The sequence below is a fragment of the Triturus cristatus genome, chromosome 2_2 (genome assembly GCF_964204655.1).
Source record: "Triturus cristatus chromosome 2_2, aTriCri1.1, whole genome shotgun sequence".
Classification (NCBI taxonomy): Eukaryota; Metazoa; Chordata; class Amphibia; order Caudata; family Salamandridae; genus Triturus; species Triturus cristatus.
The window spans coordinates 873,040,556-873,064,597 of NC_140582.1; the positions used below are offsets into that span (position 1 = coordinate 873,040,556).

The 24,042-nt window shown below is 49.6% G+C and overlaps 1 protein-coding gene and 1 non-coding gene across 4 annotated transcripts in view; both read left to right on the top strand.

Moving 5' to 3' along the window:
* Positions 1 to 24,042, top strand: part of ARAP2 (ArfGAP with RhoGAP domain, ankyrin repeat and PH domain 2) — a 1,345,662-nt gene that overhangs the window by 371,940 nt on the left and 949,680 nt on the right. For all 3 annotated transcript variants that reach the window (XM_085642300.1, XM_085642298.1, XM_085642299.1), the window contains exon 9: positions 11,776 to 11,951. In XM_085642300.1, the coding sequence (XP_085498426.1) occupies positions 11,776 to 11,951 (176 nt within the window). The remainder of the gene's footprint in view (positions 1 to 11,775; positions 11,952 to 24,042) is intronic.
* LOC146862910 (U6 spliceosomal RNA) lies at positions 9,038 to 9,144 on the top strand. Its single transcript, XR_014978633.1, has one exon. It is a non-coding gene; the product is annotated as a U6 spliceosomal RNA (small nuclear RNA).

A 24,042-nucleotide genomic window follows, 5' to 3' on the forward strand; every position in this document is an offset into this window, starting at 1 on the left:
GCTTTCATCCCTCACCAGCAGCCCAATGTCTTATAGTTGTAAATTCAACAAGATAAATAATAGGAAAATAACTGGCCGAGGTCCGGTGTCGAGACATCTTTAAAATATCATGACTTGACTGCTCCAGACACCATATAGGACTATCTTGTTGGCCTTTCAGAATGAGCATCAACTAATTGAATGATCATCGCTGAAAGCTATTATATGTAAAATGTCCTTATATACATCCATTCTGATACTGATGAAAACACGACTGCAGTTTAGCATGTGTTCTGTACATGAGTCCAGCGCTACCGAAAAGGTTCACGAAGCGTTCTAAAACGAAAACGATTAGTTGTGCTTTTGAACATAGGGGAGACGGACAATTTAAAAAAAAAAAATCGTTTCACTGGTGTGCCTTTCACTATTACCGCAACCAGCGACACGTGGAGAAAAAGAAAAGTAGGCAGATGATGGGAGCACAAAATTAAGAGGGGCGGTGTCGGAGCCGAAGGATGGGGGGTGCGTAACAGGAGGGGTTAAATGTGTTGTGAAGGCGAAAAACCGTTTCTGGAAATAGTTCTCAAAGTTGATGCACAGCTCGATACAAAAGTGGAGGTTGGGAAAATGGGAGGAGACGCAGTAGTTGAGAGAACGCGGCAAAGGAAACCATCGCTTAAAGATGCATCTTTCGATCAATGGACAATCAATGCTCACCGGAACTGTCGTGGCCACATTTCCTAAATGTTTACTCATTCATCACTCTACTCAGCCTAATTGGCTAAAAAGACCATCCCTAATTGTCGCCTGAGAATTAGTCTGAAGACATGTCATCGACCTATTATTGAGACGGAGGGGTAGGATTAGAAATCCGCCAATGCTGTTTTAAAGTTAGGAATGCCTTCATCTTTCTAGAGCTGTAGCATTCCAGTACTTTTTTTGTTTTGCTGAAGGAGTATGACTCCTTTCAATGATTGTAACTGATCCGTGTCTGCTCGTGCAATCCCCTTTATTACTACTGCATTAGTCATTTCTGTGTGTTGTCCTGCCTTTCTTCGTAAGCGATACACAGCATGCTCACGCATAACTCGTCTACATTAGGTTTAGGCTTTCTTAGAAAGAACTCCATATTTACGTAAAACAGGCTGCAAACAGACTTTACTGACAATAATGGACTCAGGATTTCATAATAATAAATAAATAAGTTAAACTGAAACTAAGTAACCAAATGCATATGTCCATTACCTTTTAGTGGTTTCATTTCGTATCCAGATTCCATATACAGGGTCGTTTTCACAAAGCCAGATGCATAAAAAACAGAATCTCCTTCCACAGTGGAAATTCCCCAGCAGCACATAATTCGACTGAGGAATGAGAGAGACTGCAAGGATCTAAAGGCCAGAAGTACTTGTACTATTTACTGTTTGCAAAACGCTGGTCGTAATTTGTGACCCTCAAAAATGTTTATGAACCGACTCTGTATTAACAGGTTGTAAAATTCTGATCCAGAGTTGGTAATTATCTGACCTAATCCATGAATATTAATGAGATGGGTCGCAAATTGAAATGTATTCTGATTGGAGGCCATCGCGGGATGGTTACCTGCTAGTGTTTGCAGATCACCATGTCTGTGACTGTCTTTCAATAAAGAACATTTTTGTTAATATGGTTCAATTTTACTTTGACTAACAGATCTGTGTTTAAAAAAAAAAAATGTAAAGTTTGTTTGAGATTACTTCTCAATAAACTTTGTTTTAAACATTTACAAAGGGAGAAAGGTTCCAAGGGGAACCTGTTGCCTTTTGCGAAAGGGTTAACATTCCAGTTCAGGAGTCTGCACCTTTTTAGTGTTTTACAAAAAGATTTTGCTTGCCGAACATTCATCTTCCAACTAGATTTTCAAATGGGGTTGTAATGCCATTTTAAGAATGGGTAAAAGTCTTCCGACCCCTAAAATTGGGTTTGTAGATTCGAAAGAGCATTTTTGCAGTTGCAAACTCCAAATCAAAGTATTTGCAAACATAAAAATGCTTTCCATATCTGGCTTCAAGTTCCATTTCTCACTCTTTGGGACAGTTCCAAAAGCAGAAATGGTAAGCAGAAGAGACATTTTTTTATGTACATACTTAATACTCCTTTTTTTCTTGTCTTCAGCTCTGCCTTTACATTCCAAGCTGGCTGCGGGATTATTATTTCAATGTGAATGGTAGCAAGTCGGAGCTAGACTTATTTGACTATCACTAAAAAATCCTTAGAGATGTTTCTTCTGCAACATAATTATTTCTTTTACTGTTCTTGGGCTCAGAAACTGCCCTAAATCTCAGTGTGGACCTGGTCCCAAGCTTGTCCCTAGCAGCTGACATAAGTGATGTCGATGAGTTGATGCTTCCCGCTTTTTTCAGTCTCTCTTCTCATTTGAGGACGGTATAGGTATAGTCGTCAGTGCTTGGTTTTACTACTGCGGTGGTTTGCATGCAGCAGTGTCCCACAGGGTACAGAAAATGGCCACACACTACAACTCTGCTGGGAATGCACCCTCCTCATGGATCCATGGCTGTGTTTTACATGAATTGTTTGAATCGATATGCCGGAGAAGCTGCTACTTGCTGATTACATTTTTTTTTAACATACGGCTACATTTATGTAGTGATTCTTCTTTTTATGGCGCTTGGCACTTTAATGGACTTGATTGTCTAAATAAAGTATTTGAAATTTCAATATAAAGAATGAATGGTTGTGTGGCTCGGAGGCTGCTCACTTACTTCAGGTTCTTGCATATGATTTGCCTTGGCCCCCGAGGTCTCCTGGCATGCCCCTCTGATGGGAGCCTCCTCAGGACGATGGTGCACTTTTCTGTGTCTGCTGGTGCTGAGTTCTCGTCTTTACTCCTCAGCAAGTGCTGGGACCCTGCTGCCCAGCACTTGAGCCAGAATAAGGAAGAGCAGTGTCTCCGCCCTTTGGTGAAGTTGGTACTTAGGCAAAGAATGGAGGGAAGGACTCTGCCTGGACTGCCAGAATCGCAGGTTGGGGATTTGCTCCTTATCCATTACCTCCTCATTAGTCTTCCTCGCTGTTAGAAATGGGATTTCTGGTTGGCTAAGGCTTGCGCCAAAGTCAGGCAGAAACCACCACTCTAGTCAGGGCAAGGAAGTTACACGCCAAAGATAACCCCTGCTCACCCCCTTGGTAGCTTGGCACCGAGCAGTCAGGCTTATCTCTGAGGCGATGTGTAAAGCGTCTGCGCGCGCACCCAGCAACAACACCCAAGGCCCACCACAAAGGAAACTCCACACAAGGTATTCTATAAAAATAGCCTTTGTATTATACCAAACACATTAGATAAAAACACACACTTTACAATGTGCCAACAGGCACGGGCAGAATTTACAAGGGATTATATATACAGGGGACAGGGCCACATGGACCACTGTTAGGAATTAGCACTTAGAACATAGCACAAATCACCAATAGTAAACGTAGAACATAACACAAAGTAACTTTAGAGCACAACCAGTCTCTACTGGCGCAATAATGACCTCAGCGTCATCACACTAGCATCAGGTATAAAACCTATCCTGCATCTATCACAGGGGCATAAATCACATTATGCAATTCTCATTGGTCTAACGCATTAGACCTACCCACCTAAGTATAACTATACTAGGGGCGCACATCGCACAGGGAAGTACCTTCCCCCTACCATCAACCTAAGCAGGTAAGACAATCTTCTAGGCAGAAATAACCACATTTAGAGGTATGAAATACAAGGTGCGCAAAACATACTATACACAGTACATTTCCTAACCCCCATAAGCATGAACACAGGGTGCGCAGAACATACTACACTGTACATTTCCTAGCACCAAAATCACATTATAGTCCAGGTTGCGCCAAAACCTAAACGTAGCAGCTGCCCACTACTTGCTGAGCAGCTGGGGACAAGCACAGGGCCTAAACGCTGCAGCTGGCACTAAGTGCTGCGCAGCTGTGGTAGGCAAATAAGCTTGGGCCCTCAAATCAAACATGTCCCCCTGGTTGGAGCCACACGGGGCTCTGCAGATTATGGCGCCACCTATGGGAGCCACGTAGGCCCTGAAAATCACTATGTCACTTGTTGGAGCTGCCTTGGGCTCTTAAAATAATCATGGCCCGAGCGTTGGAGCGTCACGCTCTTAACAACCAATGTCCCCCTACGTTGGAGCCTCTCTGGGCTCTAAAAACAATTAATGCCCCATCGTTGCAGCTGCCCACTGAGTAGCGGGGCAGCTGTGAGTATCGCGGCCAAAAGGGAACTTGAAATTACTTTGCCCCCAGGTTCGAGTCTCACTGGGCTCTAAACAAATGTGTGCCCTTCGTTGGAGTGGCCCGCTATCCTGCAGGACCACTCAGCACCCACGTCATCACAGCACCAATCAATGCACCCCCAGAGCCCCCACTCACCCGACTGGTCTTAGGGAGGCTCTCCTCATGCTGGGCAGGCTTCGGCTGGGCTCTCACTCGGGTGAAGGGGACAGGCACCGACTCTGTGCCTCGCGCTCCCCTCGCAGATATAGACCTCTGTGGCTTCCCGGGCACACGCAGGGCTTCCACCGGCACACGGGAGCCCTGCTAGAACTGACGCTGCGTTCCTCCCTTCACTCGGGGCATCCATCAAGGCGGGGTGGCTCCCGCCGGACGCCAGCAACACGCGGGGCTCCCACAGCAAACGGGAGCCCCAGTCACTTCCGGGTCGTGCTCACCAGGCCCCGCCCACGTCCCAGGCAACCCGTGCCTGACTTCCTGCTCGGCCACAGCGGTGATCTCACGATGTCTGCAATATGAGGGGTAGGCTCCCTCGGTATAGAAACAGTCCACAAGCGGGGTGGGCACCCGCGCAAAACACAGATATAAAGCGGGGTGGCACCCGTAAATTACAATTTACTGCGGGGTAGGCACCCGCAAATTAAGGGACCAAATAAGCGGGGTGGGCACCCGCGAAGGCACGCATCATGGGGGAATCCCTATGCTGGGGATTCCCTCTCTTGCTCGTTGTGCAGCGCCGTGCTGCGGGGCCCACGCGCTCCCAGGCGCTTGGTAGGCCGTAACAAGCCTTGGCAAAGGGAAAGGGGAGAAAACGGTCCCAGATGTCCTGGCATACAGAAATGGAGCAGAAAAGCTCCCAGCAAAGAGGCCTTTAGAAAGTAAGGGGCAAGGACAAAAAGAATGGTCCCAGAAGTCCTCCAGCGTCCAGGGCATCCAGGGGCTGGGCAGGGCCCAGGGAGGCAAGCCTTCCCCTGGGCCCCAGCAGCAGCACGCCCCTGGAAGATTCGAGTTAGAACAAGAACATTTTCATGGGGTCACAGCCCCTCTTTTATACACCAAATCCCTTTGTTCTGGGTTCAGGGTGAGGGGGAAAACCAGTCGCAGCTGGTTGGGGAGCACCCTTGATGTGCTCAGCCCCTCACTCTATTCACTGGCAGGGCTAGGGTCGTCAGTCGCACCACAGGGGGCGGAGCCAGCATTGTGTGGGGAAAACCCTGCCCTATTCAGGTCCAAGGTGCACTCCTCCCCAGCCATCAGCATGCTAATCTCACACTCACCACTGGGGCAGACCCAACCAGACTCCTGGAGCCAGGCTCACCAGCCAGCTCCAGCCAATCACACGCCAGACACACTGCACACAGAAGTGCCCACTTCTAGAAGTGGCACTTCCACACTAGGTACATGCACGCCGCACACATCATCGCGCAGCATTCAATCACACGAGTCCGCACATACCAAACTCGGGCCTGCACACCCCACGCATCAGGAACTACTAGGGACACATACATTCCCCATGCATTCCTATGGGAGGGCAGGCCTATCTCACCACATGCACTCAGAGCGCGCACGCACTTTACCCTGGGACACAGGGAAAGTGCGCAGAAACCAAAAATCCCCACACCAAGTCACCAATAAAAAGCAAAAAGTTCAGGGGTGAACCTGCCAGAAGGGCCAAGTCCAACACTCGCCACATGACTTACACAGTCCACACCAGAACCAGCTCCACACCAGAACCCTCCAAAGCAAAAGAGTCAGCATCCCATGCCTCCCATCCCTTCCCAATATGGCCGACCCATTACACCCATGGCCCCTATAAGAGGCGGGCCGGCCCAACCCATCAGCCTGTTTATTTTGTTCTGCGCAAGTCTCTCCAGATGCGTCAGTGGTACCTGCTGTAGCAGGTACGTGGGTCTCAGGTTGAAGGTCCTGCTCTAGCGGACCCTAGGGGCTGGACTATGTTTGTTTCCCCCTGCTTTTGACCCCCGCTTTAGCGGGCCGTGGGTTTTTCAGGGGGGGGCGGACTTTTTGCACTTCTCGTATGTGGGGGCTCGCTGTGTGCTCTCCCCTTCATGAGGCGTTTTTAACAGACTGTCCTAGCGGGTTCTGTGCCCGTTGTTGCCACCGCCGCCTCTCCTTGCAGTGCGGGCGGCGGTGGTGCGGCGATGTCCGTGACGGGCGGGGGCTTTTGTGCATACTGAGGCATTCCGCCTCCCGCTTCAGCACGGGGGCGTATGGCGTTTCTGCGGGGTTTTCCCCGGGAACGCCGCTTCCGTGTTTATTTGCGCCGCCAGCCGCCTTCCTGTCCGGGTGCCGTGGCGGGTGGCGGCTGGGGAGCCTGGCTTACCTGCCTTCTGGATGTTTTCTCCGGTTTAGGGGTGTTGTTGGTCTCGGCGTCTCTCTGCCCTGGTCCTGCCTGCTTGGGCTCCCCTTGCCGGGTTTAGGTCACTTTCCTGCCCGGGGAACGGTTCGCTTTTCCGGGGGCGGGGTTTGGCTTGTCCTGCCCTGGTTCTCCCAGGTGTTTTCTCCCGCCTTCTTCTCTGTTGTTCCTCCCCCGGGTCCTGGTTCGGGCGGGGGATTCGGATTTCCATCGATGCAGAGCAGTTTGCCTGTCTTCGGCCCCATGTGTACCGGCTGCTTCCTCCCGCTTTCCTGTCCAGGTACCGTGTCGGGCGGGGGCTGGGGGGGCCTGGCTTACGGTTTGGGGTTTGAGTCTGGGTGTTCCACTCATGTTACGTACCTGGTGCTTTGTACAGCGCTCTGATGCCTTTCGGTGTCGGTCTCGGCGTGGTTTCGGCAATTAGCTTTCTCCCCATGCCGTTGAGGTTACGGGGCTCCGTGTCTGCGTTGCTACCTGGCGCTGTTGGTTGTTTCCCGCTCTGGCCCGGCTCGTTGTCCCAGGGGCGGGGTTTGGTTTGGCTCTCCCTGGTCCCACTCCTCCTTCTCTGCCCGCTTGAGGGTCGGGGGGGTTGCTGGTGTCCATCCTGGAGCTGTTGCTCATTGGTGCGTCCTGTGCCTGTGGCTGTTACGGATCTCTCGGGACTAGAGTTCGGGTCACGCTTCTGCTTCCCAGTGTCGAACGTTTGCTGCTTTTCTTACTCTTCTTTTCTGCCAGGAGCTATTGCTCAAGGAGCTATAGCTCAATGGTTAGTCTTGTGCCTACGGTTGTAAAGGGTCTTACAGGACTAGGGTTCGTGTCCCTGCAAACGCTGTCAAGGTGTCATAAGGTGGCAAAAATTTCAAACTCATCTTTAATGTGCCTCTGGTTTTCCTGGCTCTCACGGGACAGTGGTTCGAGTCCCGCACACGCTGTTGCAGTGTCATAGGTTGGCTAACATTTCAGTCTCTTCTTTTATGGTGGGGTTTGATGTGTGCTGACTGCACTTACTGCTCTGAGACGCCGGTCGTCTCGCTTTTTGGCCTTCTGTGGTTGGTGATTTGTTGCCTTTGTTTTGTCCTACTTCTGGGGCTTCTTGGTTTCCATGGCTTTGCTTCACCTTGCCGGTACGTGTGTTCTGTCCCGGTGGTTGGGGGTGTTGGCAGGGTGCTTTACTCTTCCTCCTCCGGTTCTGTTTTACCCTCTCTTGGCTCCTGTGCCACGCGGGTCTTGTCTCCCCGTTGGGTGCGTTTCTGTGTGCCGTTGGCCTGGTGGCTTGGTGGTCTGTTGCGTCCGCTTCAGGCTCCTGTGTTTATCCTCTTGATCTGTCTCTGTCGCTAGGGCTATGTGGGGGTGGGAGGCGACGCCCGCCTTCCCTTCGGGTGCGGGCGGTGGTGGTTGTATGCGATTGTCTTTATTCTCCGCTGTCGTCCTTCCGGGCGGTGTGTTGCCTTCCTTCTCCACCCACTCCTGCTGCTCTGCCTCGGTTGGTTCGGGGATCCTGGGTGGAGGCCCTGCTATGTCGGGCTCGCTTGCTGGTTCCCCCTCCTTCTGGCCCTTGCTGCCCTGCCCTGCGCTGCCCCCGCCGCTTTGTGCTTGATGCCCTGCTTTAGCGGGCTCTGGGGTTTGGGTTTTGGCTGCCCCTCTCTGTGGGGGCGGCTGTGGGCTTCTCTGTGTTTTTTTTCCGACTGTTGCGCCTGTGAGCGCGAGGGTCCCTCGGCCCCCTCTGTTGTGAGTGTACTGTTGGGGCGCGGGGCACGGTTGGCTTTTGGCTTGCCGCCAGTGTCCGCTCTGTACCCCCGGTTCTTTCGTTCTGTGGGCTACTGTTCCCGCGGTTGTTGTGCGGGGTCTGTCCCTGTCGGTTGCTGGTTGGCCATCGTCCGGGATTTTCCTGGGGCTGTGGGGCCTGCGGCCTTGACGCCCTGATTGCGCCTGCCTATTCTGCTTTCAACGGTTGAGCTGGGTCGTGCCTGGTTGGTGCCCGGATAGGAGCCCGCCGGGGTCTTCCGGGTGTTGTGGGCTATGGGGTCCTTCTTGGCCTTGCCCTGTCTTATCCGGGTCGGCGGCTTTGCCGCTCCCTCCTCATCCTGCTTCCTGTCTCGGCGGGTGGCTCTTGCACCCCTTATCCTGTTGGCTTCTCCTTGCCCCCTGGGAGTTGGGATCTTTGTTGTGGCCCTTCTGTTCGGACCTGATTGGTCGGGCCAGGGGTTCGGTGCCCGCCTCTGATGGGGTGGGCGTTCTATCCTTTTCTGCTGGGTCGCTTTTGGCGGTCTCGCGTGTCCTTCTCTGGTCGGCTCCTGTCGTGGGGTTGGCTTTGCTCCCCTGGTTTTTCCTGTTGGGGTTGTCTGACTTGGTTGGGGCCTTCCTCGTGTCATGTTGTGGGTGCTCGCTTCGGCAGCACGTATACTCGGTCTGGTGCGTTTCAGGGATGATTTGCATGGTCCCTGCGCACGGATTACGCGCACTTTCGTGTAGCGTTCCTTGCAGTCTTGTTGCCTGGCTGTTTTTCTCCTTCCAGTTGACTCTGGTCCTTCCTTGGTTCGGTTTGCTCCGGGCCCTTCCCGCTTCTGTCCTGGTGCGGCTGGGAGGTTCAGGTTCTGATGGCTCTATGGACTGATGCGTCTCCTGCGGGGGCTTTTGTTCCTCCTCTTGGTCACGGGTTCTGTTCCTGTTGAGTCCACTCTGCCTTTCATCCATTTGTGGTTGTTAAATTGGTGGCCATTTAGTTGGATGGCGACAAACATATGCTTTTCGTCTCTACTATACCCGTTTTGGTTGACATGAGCTTTACTGTTCTGTGCTGGGTCTGTGGTTTTCCCTCTGGGTGGTTTTCCAGTCTGGCTTCTGTTTGCCGTTCTTTGGTTGCTCTGGGGTTTTCCCCTGCCTTGCTGGCCCTGCCTCGTGCTCCCGGGTGTTTGCTGGGTTCGCCCCTGTTTGTGGCTGCCTGTGTGGCGGTGTTCTTCTGGGTCCCTTTGGTGCTGTTGGCTCCTTTTGGGTCTTCGGCCTTCTCGTTCCTTCTTCTGCCGGAGTTGCTGGAACTTGTGGGCTGGGCTTTTTGGCCCTGTTGGTGGTGCTCGCTTTGGCCTGCCCCTGATTTTTTTTTCTCCACTTGCGGGTTTTTGTTTCCGGTTGTGCTGTTGGGTGTCCGGGGGTCCTGGTGCCTCCGGTTCTCAGATCCCTGGCCTGTGCGCTTCCGGTGTGGCTTGTGTCCTCGTCTTTTGTCCCTGGGTTTGGGGTTCCGGGGCCTGTTGGCTCTGGTGGCTCTCTGGGGGTCTTGACGTGGCTCGGGTTCGGTTTTCACCCTGCCCTTCTGTCCTTCTCGCCTTTGGTGGGTGCTCGCTTCGACTGCTCGCTTGGTCCCTGTGAGGGGCGGGCTCGGTCCGTGGCGCTGCCTTTCCCTGCCTTCTGTGCGTGGGTGGTCTTATGGGTTCTCCGCTTTCTGCGGCGGCCTGGTTGAGTTCCCTTAGTGGCCGGGTCTCTTCGGTGTCGTTTCCGTCGCCTTCCCGGGTCTTTTTGTTCCCTTGTTCCTGCCTGGGTTCTCTCCTTGGGGTTGTGGTCCCTTCCGGGGGGTCCTTTGGGTGACTGGGGTTCTGTTTCTCTTCTGCGCCCCTTTTCCTTTCTTGCGACTCTTGCCTGTTTGCTTACGTCTGGTTCCGCTGCCCCGTTCCTTTGGTGGATTCGGCTCTCTCGCGGATGGTGTTCTCCCTTGCGGGGTTGCTGTGTTTGTCAGACTGCGTCTCCCTTCCTGCTGTGCCTTTTTTGTTGGGTCGCGGTGGTGGGGTTGCCCTCTGTTCCTTCGGTTTCCCTTTTTTTTGGGGGGGTTTTTGTTGCCTTCTTTCGGGATGTCCGTTGGCCGGTCCTGGTGTGTTTGGTCCGGCTTGCTCTCTGGGCTCTGTTTTCTGTGGCCTTTGGCTCCGTGCGGTCTGGTCCGGAGCCTTTCTCTGTTCCCCTTTGGCCTTTGCTTGCGGCTGGTTCCTGCCGGCGCTTCGTGTCTCTGGGGTCCGGGTTTTTGTCATTCCCGGTGTCTTTCGGTCCCGGGCTGGTTATTCCTGCTCGTGGTTGCCTCTCCCCCTGGGTGGTCCTTCCGCTCCTTCTGGCCTGTTGGGTTTTGCCCTCGTCCATGGGCGTTCCCTTCTGGTCTGTTGGTTTCTTGTGAGTTTCCATGATGCCGTTTGGCTTTGGTATGTGCTCACTGTGTTAGTCATGTAACGAGGAGGTAATGCCCCGATTACTTACCGGTAATCTTCATTACTCCGAGTATAGTCTTCCTCGCCACATGAGTTCCCATCCCTCCCTCCCTGTCTGGCTATCGGCTTCATGTTTGTGCTTGGTAGTTTCAGGCTGATGGGTTCGGCCGGCCCGCCTCTTATAGGGGTCATGGGTGTAATGGGTCGGCCATATTGGGAAGGGATGGGAGGCATGGGATGCTGACTCTTTTGCTTTGGAGGGTTCTGGTGTGGAGCTGAAGCTCACTGTGTAAGTCATGTGGCGAGGAAGACTATACTCGGAGTAATGAAGATTACCGGTAAGTAATCGGGGCATTAACGAGCAAGGGGAGGTGAGGGAATGGGTGATGCCCCAGGTGAGCTTCTGCCTTTGTATCAGAGAGTAAATATCAGGAGAGGGCTTAAGAACCTCAGAGTGCCAGAAAGGTATTGGCCAGCTGGATAACGTCATCAATAGAAATAGAATACATGAGAAGTGTCTACCAGTAAAACTTCAATTACATTTCAGAGACCACACGTGAGAGAAAGATAGCCATGTTCATAAATAAATGACAACGTAGTTGAATATAAAATAACAAGTCATACCCCTTTTAATGGAAGTTTTATAAGGAGTGTTACTATGTGGTAATTGCCCCTATTGTGAACATGGAAGATGTTTGCGGATGGTGTTAAATGTTTCAAATTCTGACCGAAGCGTGATTCAGAAACCAGATGAACATTTCCAGTATTTGATGCAGTCAACACCTGGGCTGAATAATGGTCTGCTAGGGGGTGAAAGGCTGGCCAGGGAATGGAGTGCCCCCTCCGCTGTTCAGCCGCCACCCCATCTTACAGGCATACCGGGAAAAAATGTAACATGGATGCGCTAAATGATGTTCTTTCTCTGTCCTCCAGGTGACCGGAATGACTGGGTCAGCACCCTGCAGAATGCCCTCAAGTACCACGCTAACGCTGCGCCTGCGCAGACCGTCGCCCCGGACCGCAGCGGCTATCTCGACCTGAAGGGGCTCAAAGGCAAGCTGTACGCCGCTCTCAATAAAAACTCGGTCTTGCTCTGCAAAAATGAACAGGTAGCGGTTTTGCTTTACTTTGAACCTGGCATTGTGTGTTCATAAGCTTTCGAGCACCAAGGTCAAAGCATGAACCATAACTTGAAAAGTTTACAGCGCTCCACTTTTAAATGTGACTAGAAAGCTCTTTATGCAGAACTGCCTCGTTGAGAAAATAAAAGTGCTCGTAAGTGTGTTATTGATTTGTGTTTGGATGAAGAACGCATGTGTCCTGCTGACATGACTAGTTTAGCCGTCGCGCCATTAACGCATGGCTTCTTTGCCTGTCATCCGTGTCCCTGTGGCAGGAAGTCTGGTAAGATCACCGTGGCCAGAGACTGTTTCATGAGCTTGGTGTGCAGAGCGCAGCAGTTCTTGATTGTGTTTCGATTGTTTCTGCACAGAAGATGTGACCACAGTCATCGCAGGAGTACATTGTGGGAGATGCGCGCTTGGGTATCAATGTAACGTTCCACATGTGGTCCAGGTAACATTTTGAGCTGCGGCAAGTACTCGCAAGCACAGGCATCTCCAGTAGTGGTCCGTGGAGGGAGTTCCGTGGGGCGGTGAGGCGGGGCGGGAGAGGGGCAGGGTGGGGAAATGTAAACACCGGAATATGAATGAACGAAGGTAAGTACACATTTATAATAATGAAACGAATTTCGTTGTGCGCGCTGCATCGCATTGTGCGATGCAGTGCCCGCAAAGGAATTTGTTTTATTTATTTAACGCTACTGGGCATCTCCTTGCCCGCCACTGTGAGGCTGTTGCTTATCATCACAGGAGAACATCCTTTCAAGGTGCACGTGGCTAGCATGCTGACCAATGATCTTCTGGAATGTGGTGCATGGCTACTTCAGATAGCTAAAAAATCAGCAAAAAGTATTTGTAGGTATGTGCTGCGTGAGGCAGTTTGAAGATTAACACTTTTCAGCTGTGCTTGATTTGTATCAGCTTTGCGTAGCACAAAGCTACAAACAGAATGGATAAAATAGAAACCTATGTAACTAGAAAACGTTCCAGCTGCTGCTCAGCACTGCAAATTATGCAACTGCAGCCCGCTGCGCCATTTTCAATCTTCTGTGTGCAGCTACATTCTTTATCTACTGGGTGTGCCCTTATGGATGCATGATGGGTGAGCACCGCAAAACATGTCTGCTGCTATGCAGTAAACCCTATATCCTTATGTCCCTCCCGTCAGCGCTTTAAATGGAACTATAAAATCGTAGCTACTCACTATTTATTGCACTTGTTTTCTCCTAAGAAGTGCTGGTACTCTCCCATCAAATGTACCGCAACAGTGCTAAAATGCGCTGGAACTCTCCTTTTCAGAATAAAGAAGTACAGGTACCCACTACCGCTGGCGGGACTGGGAAGAGAAAACAGTCCTGGCAATCAGCTGGACCAGCGGTGGGATTGAGGAGGTGAGAGTGAAAAGAACAACTCCCGTTTTTTAGGTCGAGCCTAGGATGACCTGTAGTAGGGGAAAAGGACTTGAAAATGACTTATGTCCCGCCTGCTGACTTCCCATTGGTTCAATCCATCAGTTGCTCTTCTTTGCTGCTTTCTAAATGGTTCAAGCAACGATACCTCACTTCCATTTTCCTAAGAGCAGCATCGACCAACTACAGTTACCTTCCACTTTCATTCTTCCTTTCTTGTTCCGGAGTACTCTTTTTCCTATTTCCGGAGCATCATGACTTCAGCTGCACCCACTTTGCTTTTCGTCCGTCATGTTACGTAAGTGAAATCGTTTTTTTTCTCCATTTTTAGGTCTTGGCTGGCGTTGGAGCGTGCATGCGCTCCTCGCCTCGAGATTTATAGTAAACAAGTTACTTTGAGAAGGGGACTCAAGCCCCGCCCCTCCTTTCCCTGGGATAGCGTCAGCGTTTATGATAAACGCTGGACTCACTCACCTGATTCACGGCTGCCGTGAACACCTTTCTTATCTGCTTGTTTATTTAACAAGCAGATAAGAAAAGGCTTCACGACAGCTGTGAAGCAGGCACGCAGCTCGGAGGCGCACAGGGTCACGGGGAGGACAAGGCAATGGCGAGCGCTTGTTTTTAAATAGAAACGTGTGTATCACAAGGAGCATTTTTGTGGGTGGAAATGTCCATTTTCTGGAAAAAGGTGACTTATTTTGCTTTGCATTTTGTAAAGAGTGCTTGATTCCAGCGTGCCCTGAACTGGTGAATAATTGTACAAAAGAGGAACCTTCAAAAAATCTTGCGCGTTCAGCCTGAGCCCCAGAGCGTTCCTACAGGACGAGGAGTTAAGGCTGCCGCCTGTCAAGTTCAGCAGCACGGTGTCCGTGCGCCGGCCTCCCTGCTCCATAATGCAACATATTCTCAGATCTCTGTGTCTTTCATTTCCTGCATATATTCCACTTTTGACCTCGGAGAGTCGTAGGCTCTCAAAACAAACAGATTTTCCTTCGCGAAACTAAAGACGGGGCTCGTGGCTGCTGCTGCGAATTTCTCCCCAAGTGCCTCCCTGTCCGCATTCCAGATAAAGTTACTTATTACCGCTCAAGCACCAGAACAGCAAGCACAATATTTTGCCAATTAGCTCCGGTGCTCTCGGTGACACGTCCCAGCTTTCCACATTATCATCGCATTGTCAAAGACTTGTCTCATGACTTTGCATTCAATACAGATGCGAAAATGCAGCAAGAGAGTTTGTATGGGAGAAAGCGCAGCGCTTAATTTGTAAAACAATAATCTCCGGGGCCCTTGTCAGGAGGCCACTGCAGCTTGCACCTCCCATTGCTCCTGCCCGCCCTGCCAATAAATCACCAGCACAACTCTAACCATCACACTCTCCTAAAAGTGTGACAGTTCAGACTGATCCAGGCCCTCAAAGATGTAAGAATGGCTTGAGTGGCAGGTAATAGTCATTTTTAAAACATGTTCAATTATTAAACAACTGTTGTGCTCATATATCTAACTGCTACATAATGCAACATATTCTCAGATCTCTGTGTCTGTTAGTTCCTGCATATATTCCACTTGTTAGATTTGGGGGTCTCTTGTTGGCACAGGAATGCACTTGTGACAAATAGGGACCCTTGCCTCTAGTCAGGGTAAGGGGTGTACACGCCTAAAATAACCCCTGCTCACACCCTTGGTAGCTTGGCATGAGCAGTCAGGCTTATCTCAGAGGCAGTGTGTAAAGCATTTGTGAACACTTACAGTAATCAAGTGACAGCACTACAGGTTTTATATAAAAAAATAGGTATACTTTATATAGATTTAACTCAAGACCATAAACGACAAAAATCCACAATACTGTTACTTTAAAAATGGTAGAATTTACCTCAGTTCTCTTTAGTTCTTAAATGCGATACTTTGAGTCAATGTACCTTAGATGCGACACGCAGGGCAACGAAAGTGTTGCAACGATGGTGATGCGATGAAAGCTTGGTGCAAAGAAATAAAGACGTGAAGATCTTCCTGATGCGGTACGCTTCCCCGATTTTGCGAAGAGACTCGACTCGATACTGCAGCGGCGACACCCTTGTTCAGTGATGAGACAGCAGCAGCTCAGACGGTGGCACGCTTCTCCGTAGATGTGAGGCGCTTTTCTTGATGCGGTGCAACGAGACAGCTACAGCGGCGACATCCACGATGCGACGACAGCGGCTGCGACACGCTTCTTCCTCGATGCGAGACTCTTCTCGTGATGCGGTGCAATGCGGCAGCAACAGCGGCGACACCCTTGTTCAATGATACCACCGCAGTGGCTGCGACGGCGACACGCTTCTTCGGTGTTGCGGGACGCTTCTCGTGATGCAATGCGACAGCTACAGCGGCGACACCCTTGTTCAGTGATGCAACGGCAGCGGCTGCGACGGCGACACACTTCTTCTTCTTGAGTCGTGCTTCCAGCTCCTTGCGACACGCAGTCCCTCAGAAGGCCCAAAACAGCAGCAGGCACTTCCAAAGAACTCTGAGGAGCTGGTGGTTAAAGTCTGTTGTCCCTGAGACTTCAGCAGGAGGCAAGCTCTTTTCCAAGCCCTTGGAGATCCTTCACAAGTTGAATGAAAATGCACACAAAGTCCTTTCTCCTTTCTTTGGCAGTCAAGAAACCACTGCAGGCCAATCCCCCAAGCAGCACTTCAGCTTAGGGATAGTCTCTCCTCAGTTTCTTCTGGTTCCACTCCTCAGCAAAGGTTTCTTCTTGTTTCCCAAAGTGATCTAAAGTTCTTGGGTTTGGGTCCCAATATTTATACCAAGTTTCTCTTTGTTCTCTGCAGGAAGAGAGGCCGTTGCCTAGTCCAAACCAATTCTGGTCAGTCCTGGAGCACTTTGTTTACATGACTCCTTCTTTCCTTTCATAGTGCAGGGCAGAGACATCAGACGCACCACAGGAGATGGAGCCAGCATTGTGGAGGGAAGGCACAGCCCTACTCAGGTCCCAGGTGCAACTCCTCCCTCCCATCTAGATGCAGATCTCTCTATTCACCGCTGGGCTGACTCATCCTGTCTCCTGGAATCCCCCAGCCCTGTCACTCAAACTCCAGACAAGGAATACACAGCCTATTAGAGGCAGGTTTGAATGGTTAGACAAGAAAATACCTACTTTCTAAAAGTGGTATTTTCACACACAGAATGTTAAAACCAACTATACTAAAAGATGTACTTTATCATTCTGAGTTCAGGCATACTAAATTCGAATTTCTACCATGTTCCCTGAGTCAGTTAGGATTATAAGATGTAATAATTAAACTGCCCATTCTGGCCTATGGAGAACAGGTAGCCTTGCAATAGTGAAAAAAGAAAATGGCTGTAATTCACTATTAGAACATGCCACACACACCAGGGCATGTCCTTCCTTATACTTACAATGCACCCTGCCCTTGGCCCTACCATAGGGGTGATTGATATGAAGAAAAGGGAAGGTTTAGGGACTGGCAAGTGGGTGCACTTGCCCAGTCAGCATGACAATACCAGACTGCACGCAGGCTCTGCAATGGCAAGCCTTAGACACACTTTTACAGGCTGCTTCTGTGGGTGGCACAACCAGTGCTGCAAGCCCACCAGCAGCATTTGGATTACCAACCCTGGACACTCCTGGTGCACTGTACTAGGGTTTGACAGGTAAACCAAACCAACCAATCATGGAATCACTTATTCATACATCAATTTACAACAGGGAGCACTTGCACTGTGGCACTGGACAGCAGTGGCACAGTGCCCAAAGCATCTAACACCAGCAAAAACACATGAGGCAACAGCAAAAATGGAATGGAGACCCACGCCAAGGTGCCAGGTCTAACACCACTTTTGACCCCTTCTTGAAGTCTAACTACCCCGGAGAGTTGCAAGCTCTCAGAACAAACAGATTTTCCTTTGCAAGACCACAGATGGGGCTTTGTAGTTGGCTGCCGGGTGGAGCGCCGGGTTGGACAGGATGGAAGGCGGTGCTGAGTACCCTCTGCTGAGTACCCCGATGCAAATTGCTGGGTTCGTTGGCCAGGCTGTAAGGCAAGGCTGGCTAGCGTGGCTGGCTGGCTTGGCTGGCTGGCTGGCTGGCTGGCTGAGAGAAGGGCTTGACGGATAGATAGATAAACAAGCATTGAAAATGCAATAGGTCTTCCCTTTCATTAAGTTAAAGCCATTTGCTTTGCTAATGGTATTGTATGGCAAAGCAAATGACTGCAACCTAATCAAAGGCGAGACCTATTGCATTTTTAATGCTTGTTTACTTCAGCAGGCAGGACGACGTGTGCAGCCGGGACAATGGCGGCAGCTCTTTCTAAAAAAGGTGCAACCCTAATAACAGTGATAATGGAAAATCAGCAACTTTTTAAGTTGTGTTATTGTCCACTTTTGATAACTGTCACATTTTAACTCATATCCTCTTCCAAGTGCTTGCCCAGATTTTTAAAATGTATTTGTTCACAAACAGCACCTCTTTCCATGCGTGGACATCACGCCCAATCCTCCATGCCTCTATGAACCTGCCTGAGTCTGCCGGAGTAGAGGACAATGCGCTGCCTGTAACTAAATAAATGTGTATTTTGTTTTTTTATCATTTACGTTATGAATTGCACATGCTTCTTTTAAACCCTTTTCCAGATTGATGGGCTTCTTTTGGCCTTATGTTAGTAGTCCATGACAGCTGAGGCGAGTGATTCAGTAGCTGCTCTGTAGCTGGGGCTGGGACAGGAGCGCAAGATCTAGTGATCAGACGGCCCACACCGGTCCGGCGCACACAGCTGCACAGTCGGAATGCATATATGTTAGCTCACAGAAGGCACCTGTCCAAGGTGCATACCCAGTGCTTGGTAACTATCGATACTGGTAAAATAAAGCCATCACTGACCCATCAACTCTTGCTCACTTCACTCCCCCGAAAATTACCACCATGAACCCGAAGTGCATATACTGGGTGTTTAGTGTTACATTTTATGTTACTCCACTTAAGTGTATGCTTATGTGTGCGTGACATTGTCTTTATACCTGTTGGGAATACATTCACAAATTCCTGACAGACAAACCTTTTTACTGCTGCAAAAGTGTTATAATTACACAAGAATTACGCAAAGGAAAGAGAGTGGGTGGCACAAGGTGTGATTTGGCCAGGTTCACAGGTTTTTTTAGGAGCCTAGGCTGTAGTGCTGTGCTGCGATTGCTGGGAATGGCGAATTTCAAGGCTGCCTAGAATTTTTTCACCCCACGCCTCTTTCTTCTGACTTTCTGTCTCTGTACCTCACTCTGGAATGTTCTGTGCCATCCCTGTTTTCCCTGCCACACACCCAATAACTGGGAGGATCCACGTAAAAGGGCAAAGAACGGTGCCATTCTCGGGCATATTTCAGCATATCTTTCTTCCGGATGGTAATGCACACAAAATTAAGGGATCCTGTTTAAAATTAAACCTGCTTCTTTAAACTATCTGACAATTTAAAACTGAAACATACCCTTTTTTTAACTCAATTGGGGTGTCAAAAAAGGACACTTTATTTAGTCAGAACTCATTGTTTCCCGATATATGTAAAATATTTCAATTTCATTAAAGATCATTTTCTCTTACTTTGTTTACTCTCAAATAACAATGCTTTATGTGCAGTTCATTATTTTGCAATAATGCACTAATTTTTGTCCTCCAGCAAAAGCAAAGTTATTTCTAGCCCCCAGTACAGAGCGTGAGTGAGCAAAAGCACTTTCAGGAGATAGCCTAATTTTATGTAACCCTGGGCGTAGTTCGCGAAGTAGCGCTACGCGTAGCTACGCAAAGTGCACTTCGCACTACGCGATCTATGCGTAGCACTTCGCGAACTGCGCAGTACCCTGTTCGCACTGTGCAAGATGTCGTTTTCAATTATTGCACAGTGCGGACAAGCAACCGGCACTGTGCAATCATTGAAAACGGCATCTTGCACAGTGCGAGCTGTAGTTTTCTGCTGCTCGAGTAGATTTTTACTCGAGCGGCAGCTTTCTCCACGCGGACTGGTAGTTTCTCATCTCGAGCGGTCACGAGCATGCGCGACCACTCGCAATGAGAAACCTGACCTCCTCGCGTTGAGAATCTCGAGGAAAACGAGGAATAAGTCTCGCCGGGATGTCATTTTGCTTGCTCGCGGTCGCCAACATGACGTTGAGGACCCCGAGCAAGCAAAAAATTACCACTGCACTACGCAACACTACGCTGCGCATGTTTGCACTGTGCTATGTGCAATTCGCGTAGTGCGAAGTAGCGCAAACTTCACAAACTACGCGAGCGTAGCGTAGTGCTTTGCCCAGGCTTAATTTTATGGTGTTTGCCAGGCAGGACAGAAAAAGGCAAATGTGTTTTTTTTTTGTTTTATGGCCTCTAAAGACTGGGAGGGAGCTATAGGAGTCACATTTCAGTTAGACATCAAGGATGCTCAAGCCTTGGAATGTGTCCATAAATGTTTCCTAGGGGTGGTGGGGAGGGGGCAAGCGTATATTACTCTATCTGACTGCATGTCCCAGTGTATAGTAATTGTATAGCTATTCAATCCCTGGTGGCACAGTACCAGGATAATATACTGCATTGCTTAACACTTTTACGGTCCCAAAGGCCACTGCACTGCACAGCCCTTAGGTAAAATACATTGTCATTTGCACTGCCAATAGCTTTAACTCTTGCAAATGCGGGACCTATTGCATTGCAAATGCTTGTGTTACAGGGGACCAATATTGCAGTACTGCTGCAAAACAAGCCCCCACCCATACGCTCCACAAGAAACCAGCATTGGCATAGCCAATAGGTCTTGCCTTTGGGACCTTATAAGTGTTTAGCCATGCAACAGTTGCATAACTAAATACTTATAAAGTCCCAAAAGCGAGAGCTATTGGCTATGCAAAGCGGCCGCGAAAGTGAAAGTAATCGAGGTAAAGCCTAGCGCGCGCGCTCGTGCACATGCACTGTAGCGCTAGGCTGGCCTGGTAGCACTTTTTGGAGCCCTCTCAATAAGTCTCCCCAGACAAGGCGACACTTAAAACGCCTGGTTCCCGCTAAGGCCATTCTGGCCCAGCCTACTACCAGAGAGTACCTGCCCATTTAAACCACTGACTCCCTTCTTGGGCGGGAGGAAATGCAGTTGAAGGAAATTCGGGCCAGAATAAGTAAAGCTGCTATTCATCAAAGACTGGAAAATTATGGAAACTCCTTACTTCACATAGGGCAGTTTCTCTCATCTTTGTCGCAAAACTAAAACTCTGTAAAACCCTATTGCTGTCTGTATCTGTATAAAATGTCCCTGTATACATTTAAGAATGATGTCTGAGAGCACACTTGTATCTTTGTGGGGAGAGTGTGCTGATGTGTATGGTATGCGCCTCTTTGTCACGGGATTCTGAATCACCTACAATTCTGCCCTATGTTTACTGTAAGGATTATAGGGGCTGGAAATACTCCTTTCTAAATCTGGCTGGACAGTGCAACTCTCACCATATATTATGTGCTCAACCTAAACAAGGGCTTTAAGAAGCAGTACCCAGAGAGGGGTATTGGCTCCATCCACATATTGGTAGCCAGGAGTAGGTTTTGTGTGTGCCTCCACAAAAAATGAGCTTGCCCTCCACATAGCCTTGATCATTTTATTTATCCAGCTTCCTGAGAACGAACTTTCAGGGGCACTGTCGGACTTGACCCCCTCTGCAGTGTCACCCCAAACGTTTTGCCTTAACACTCATGTTTTTCTGAATTTAATTTTGCTGGCGCTAGGACATTGTAGACTCTACCACTGCTAACCAGTTTTAAACTGCTTGTGCTCACTGCCTAAAACATGGTAACACTGGCTTACACCTGATTGGCATATTTAATTTACTTTTAATTCCCAAGTAAAGTGGTGCACCATAAACCCAGGACCTTTAAGTAAAGGCTACTAGTGGGCCTGCAGCACTTGTTGCACCACCAACTTACGTAGCCCTTCTGAACATGTCCAAGGTCTACCATTGCAGCCTGAATGCAGTTTTAAACTGCCAATTCGACTTGGCAAAATAAGAATTTGGCCTTTGCCAAGCGTTAAACTCCCCTTTTATTTCATATAAGTCACTCCTAAGGTAAATCCTAGGTAGCCCCTTGGCTGGGTGCATTGTAATTAAAAGGTAGGACACGTACTTTCAAGTTTTACATGCCCTGGTACTGAAAAGCTCCTTAATTTGTTTTTCACTACTATGAGGCCTACCTCTACAGTAGGATAACTTTGGGTTGCCTTATTACATTTAATAAGTGCCAATGTTTGATTGAAAACAGGTAAAGATGTCATGTTTGGTGTCTGAGAAACTGTAATTTAAAATCTTTAAGTTCCAAGATTGAAAAGTCCTCTTTTCAAAAGTTGGCATTTTCATGCCCCTAACTGCTTACTGAGTGTAGTCATTGGTGGCTGGTGACAATTTAAAATGATGGGGTGAGCAATCTGGCACTGGCAGACATTGGCAATACCTTTAGGCTCAGTGCCAAAGCTCTCAATCGTGGCTCATTATAAAAAGTAATGATAAGAAGCCACAACTGAGAGCTCTGGTGTTGAGGCTGAAGGCAGAACAAGTTTCTCACAGTGCCTATCAGTGGGTCAAACAGGTGCTGCATTCATCAAGAGGAAGGGACTCGGAGCGTATAAATGTCCAGCATACATGCTCCAAGTAACTGATCAAGGTCAGATGATTATGCAGTTCCTAATAGGAAATGTTTGTCTGCTCAGTTCAGATTGGTTCTATATAGTCTGCAGGGAGTGTGACGTTGTAGGGACAAATGCCCTCACATACCTAGATAGGTGTCATGCTTCATTATTGGGCTTTTGCTCTGTCTTGTCGGTGCTGTAATGCCTGAAGGGCACCCTCAATTTACTTACCCACTGCCACCACATCCTCCGGTCCTGGTGTTCTTTTCTAGACATCCGGGCCCTGGAGTCAACTTCCCTGACCAATCCAGATGCTGCTCTCATGCTGTTATCCAGCATAACAGAAGCACCAGACTTGGTTGTAACAGGCTGGTTAAGTGCTCTTTCAGGCACTGGGCGCCTTTGCCTTCTCTCCACCTGGCTGTCTGAGACAGTCCCGGATGGAGAGGTTTAAAGTGTGCATGTCAGGCTAGCCCGCCATCACAAGACGGCACTTTAAACTGCTGTAGCCTGCCACCATTCCTCCCTGCTGCCAAATTTGCAGCTATTGACCCACCATTCCCTCGCACTCAGCTTAGACTGGCAGAGGAAAAAATAAAATGTTAATAAAGTCATTTTGTTACATTTTATTTTTCACTTGCAGCGAGCAACGCTCCTCTGCCCATATGGAGAAGCCACAGCTCAGTGTAGTTGGCAGTTGGAATATTTATTCTTCCCAGACAGCCAGAAAATAGAGTGATTATATGTGCCTGGATAGGCCATCACTAGCAGGATGGCAGGGGTGGATCTGGCACAGCCCAACTTACAACTGAATAGGCTGTGCCCTGCCTTCACACAAAGAACTTGTCACCCCAGCATTGTTCATGCAGCCAGCTTTGAGCCAGGGCAGGTGAGGCTGGAAACCTCAAGCACTTACTAGGGGATTCTCTATAAAATTCTACTTCAAAGAAGGCACCAGGTATAAAAATAGGACCATCAGACCCACTCTTCTGTTCACCTTCTGGACCTGCAGAAGGGCTCTCAGGGGACTGCCTACTCCTGTGGCCTGCTGTGTATTTCACTCTTATGCACCTGGAAGGACTGCTCTGCTGCCTGAAGCCTGTCTTGAACCCTCAGAGGCCTCCCTTGCTGCTTGAGCCCTGTCTACTGCTGAACCCAGGGCTACCAGAGTGACTCCAAGGGGTAGTTGGCTGGCCTCCTGTTCAGAGCCTCAGGGACAGAAAGGCTGAGTCCTGAACCCCTAAGTGGTACCCCACTATTCCAAGACCTCGAGAACTACCGGGCCATCTCCTTCCTCCCCTTCGTGGCAAAAGTCACTGAGAAGACCGTCAAAGCACAACTAACAAGGTTCATGGAAGAGAACTTCATCCTCGATCCCTCCCAATGCGGATTCTGCAGCAACCGCAGCACTGAGACCTCCCTACTTGCCGCCACAGACAACATCTGCACCATCCTCAATCAAGGACACACCACGGCCCTGATCCTACTCAACCTCTCAGCAGCTTTGGACACCGTCTCTCACTGCACACTCGCCGCCAGATTCCACGAAGCTGGCATACAAGAAACCATCTTCGACTGGATCCGCTCATTTCTCACCGGCAGAACCCAAAGAATCAGACTGCCACCCTTCCTCTACGAACCCACAGAAATCGACTGCGGAGTACCCCAGGGATCTTGCCTCAGTCTACCCTCTTCAACATCTTGATGGCCTCACTCGCTGCCATCGTCAGACAGCACAGCCTCAGCATAGTATCCTACGTCGATGACACCCAGCTCATTGTCTCCCTCACCATGTACCCCACCACCGCCAGACTCAACTTCCAAGAAGGAATTCAGGACGTCACATCCTGGATGAGCAACAGCTGCCTTTACCGCCTGACGCTCAACTCGGAGAAGACAGAAGTCCTCATCCTTGGAACCTCTCCGTCAGCATGGTACAATACCTGGTGGCCCACCGCCCTCGGCAGCCCCATGAATCCCACATACCACACGTCAAACCTCAACATTGTACTCGAC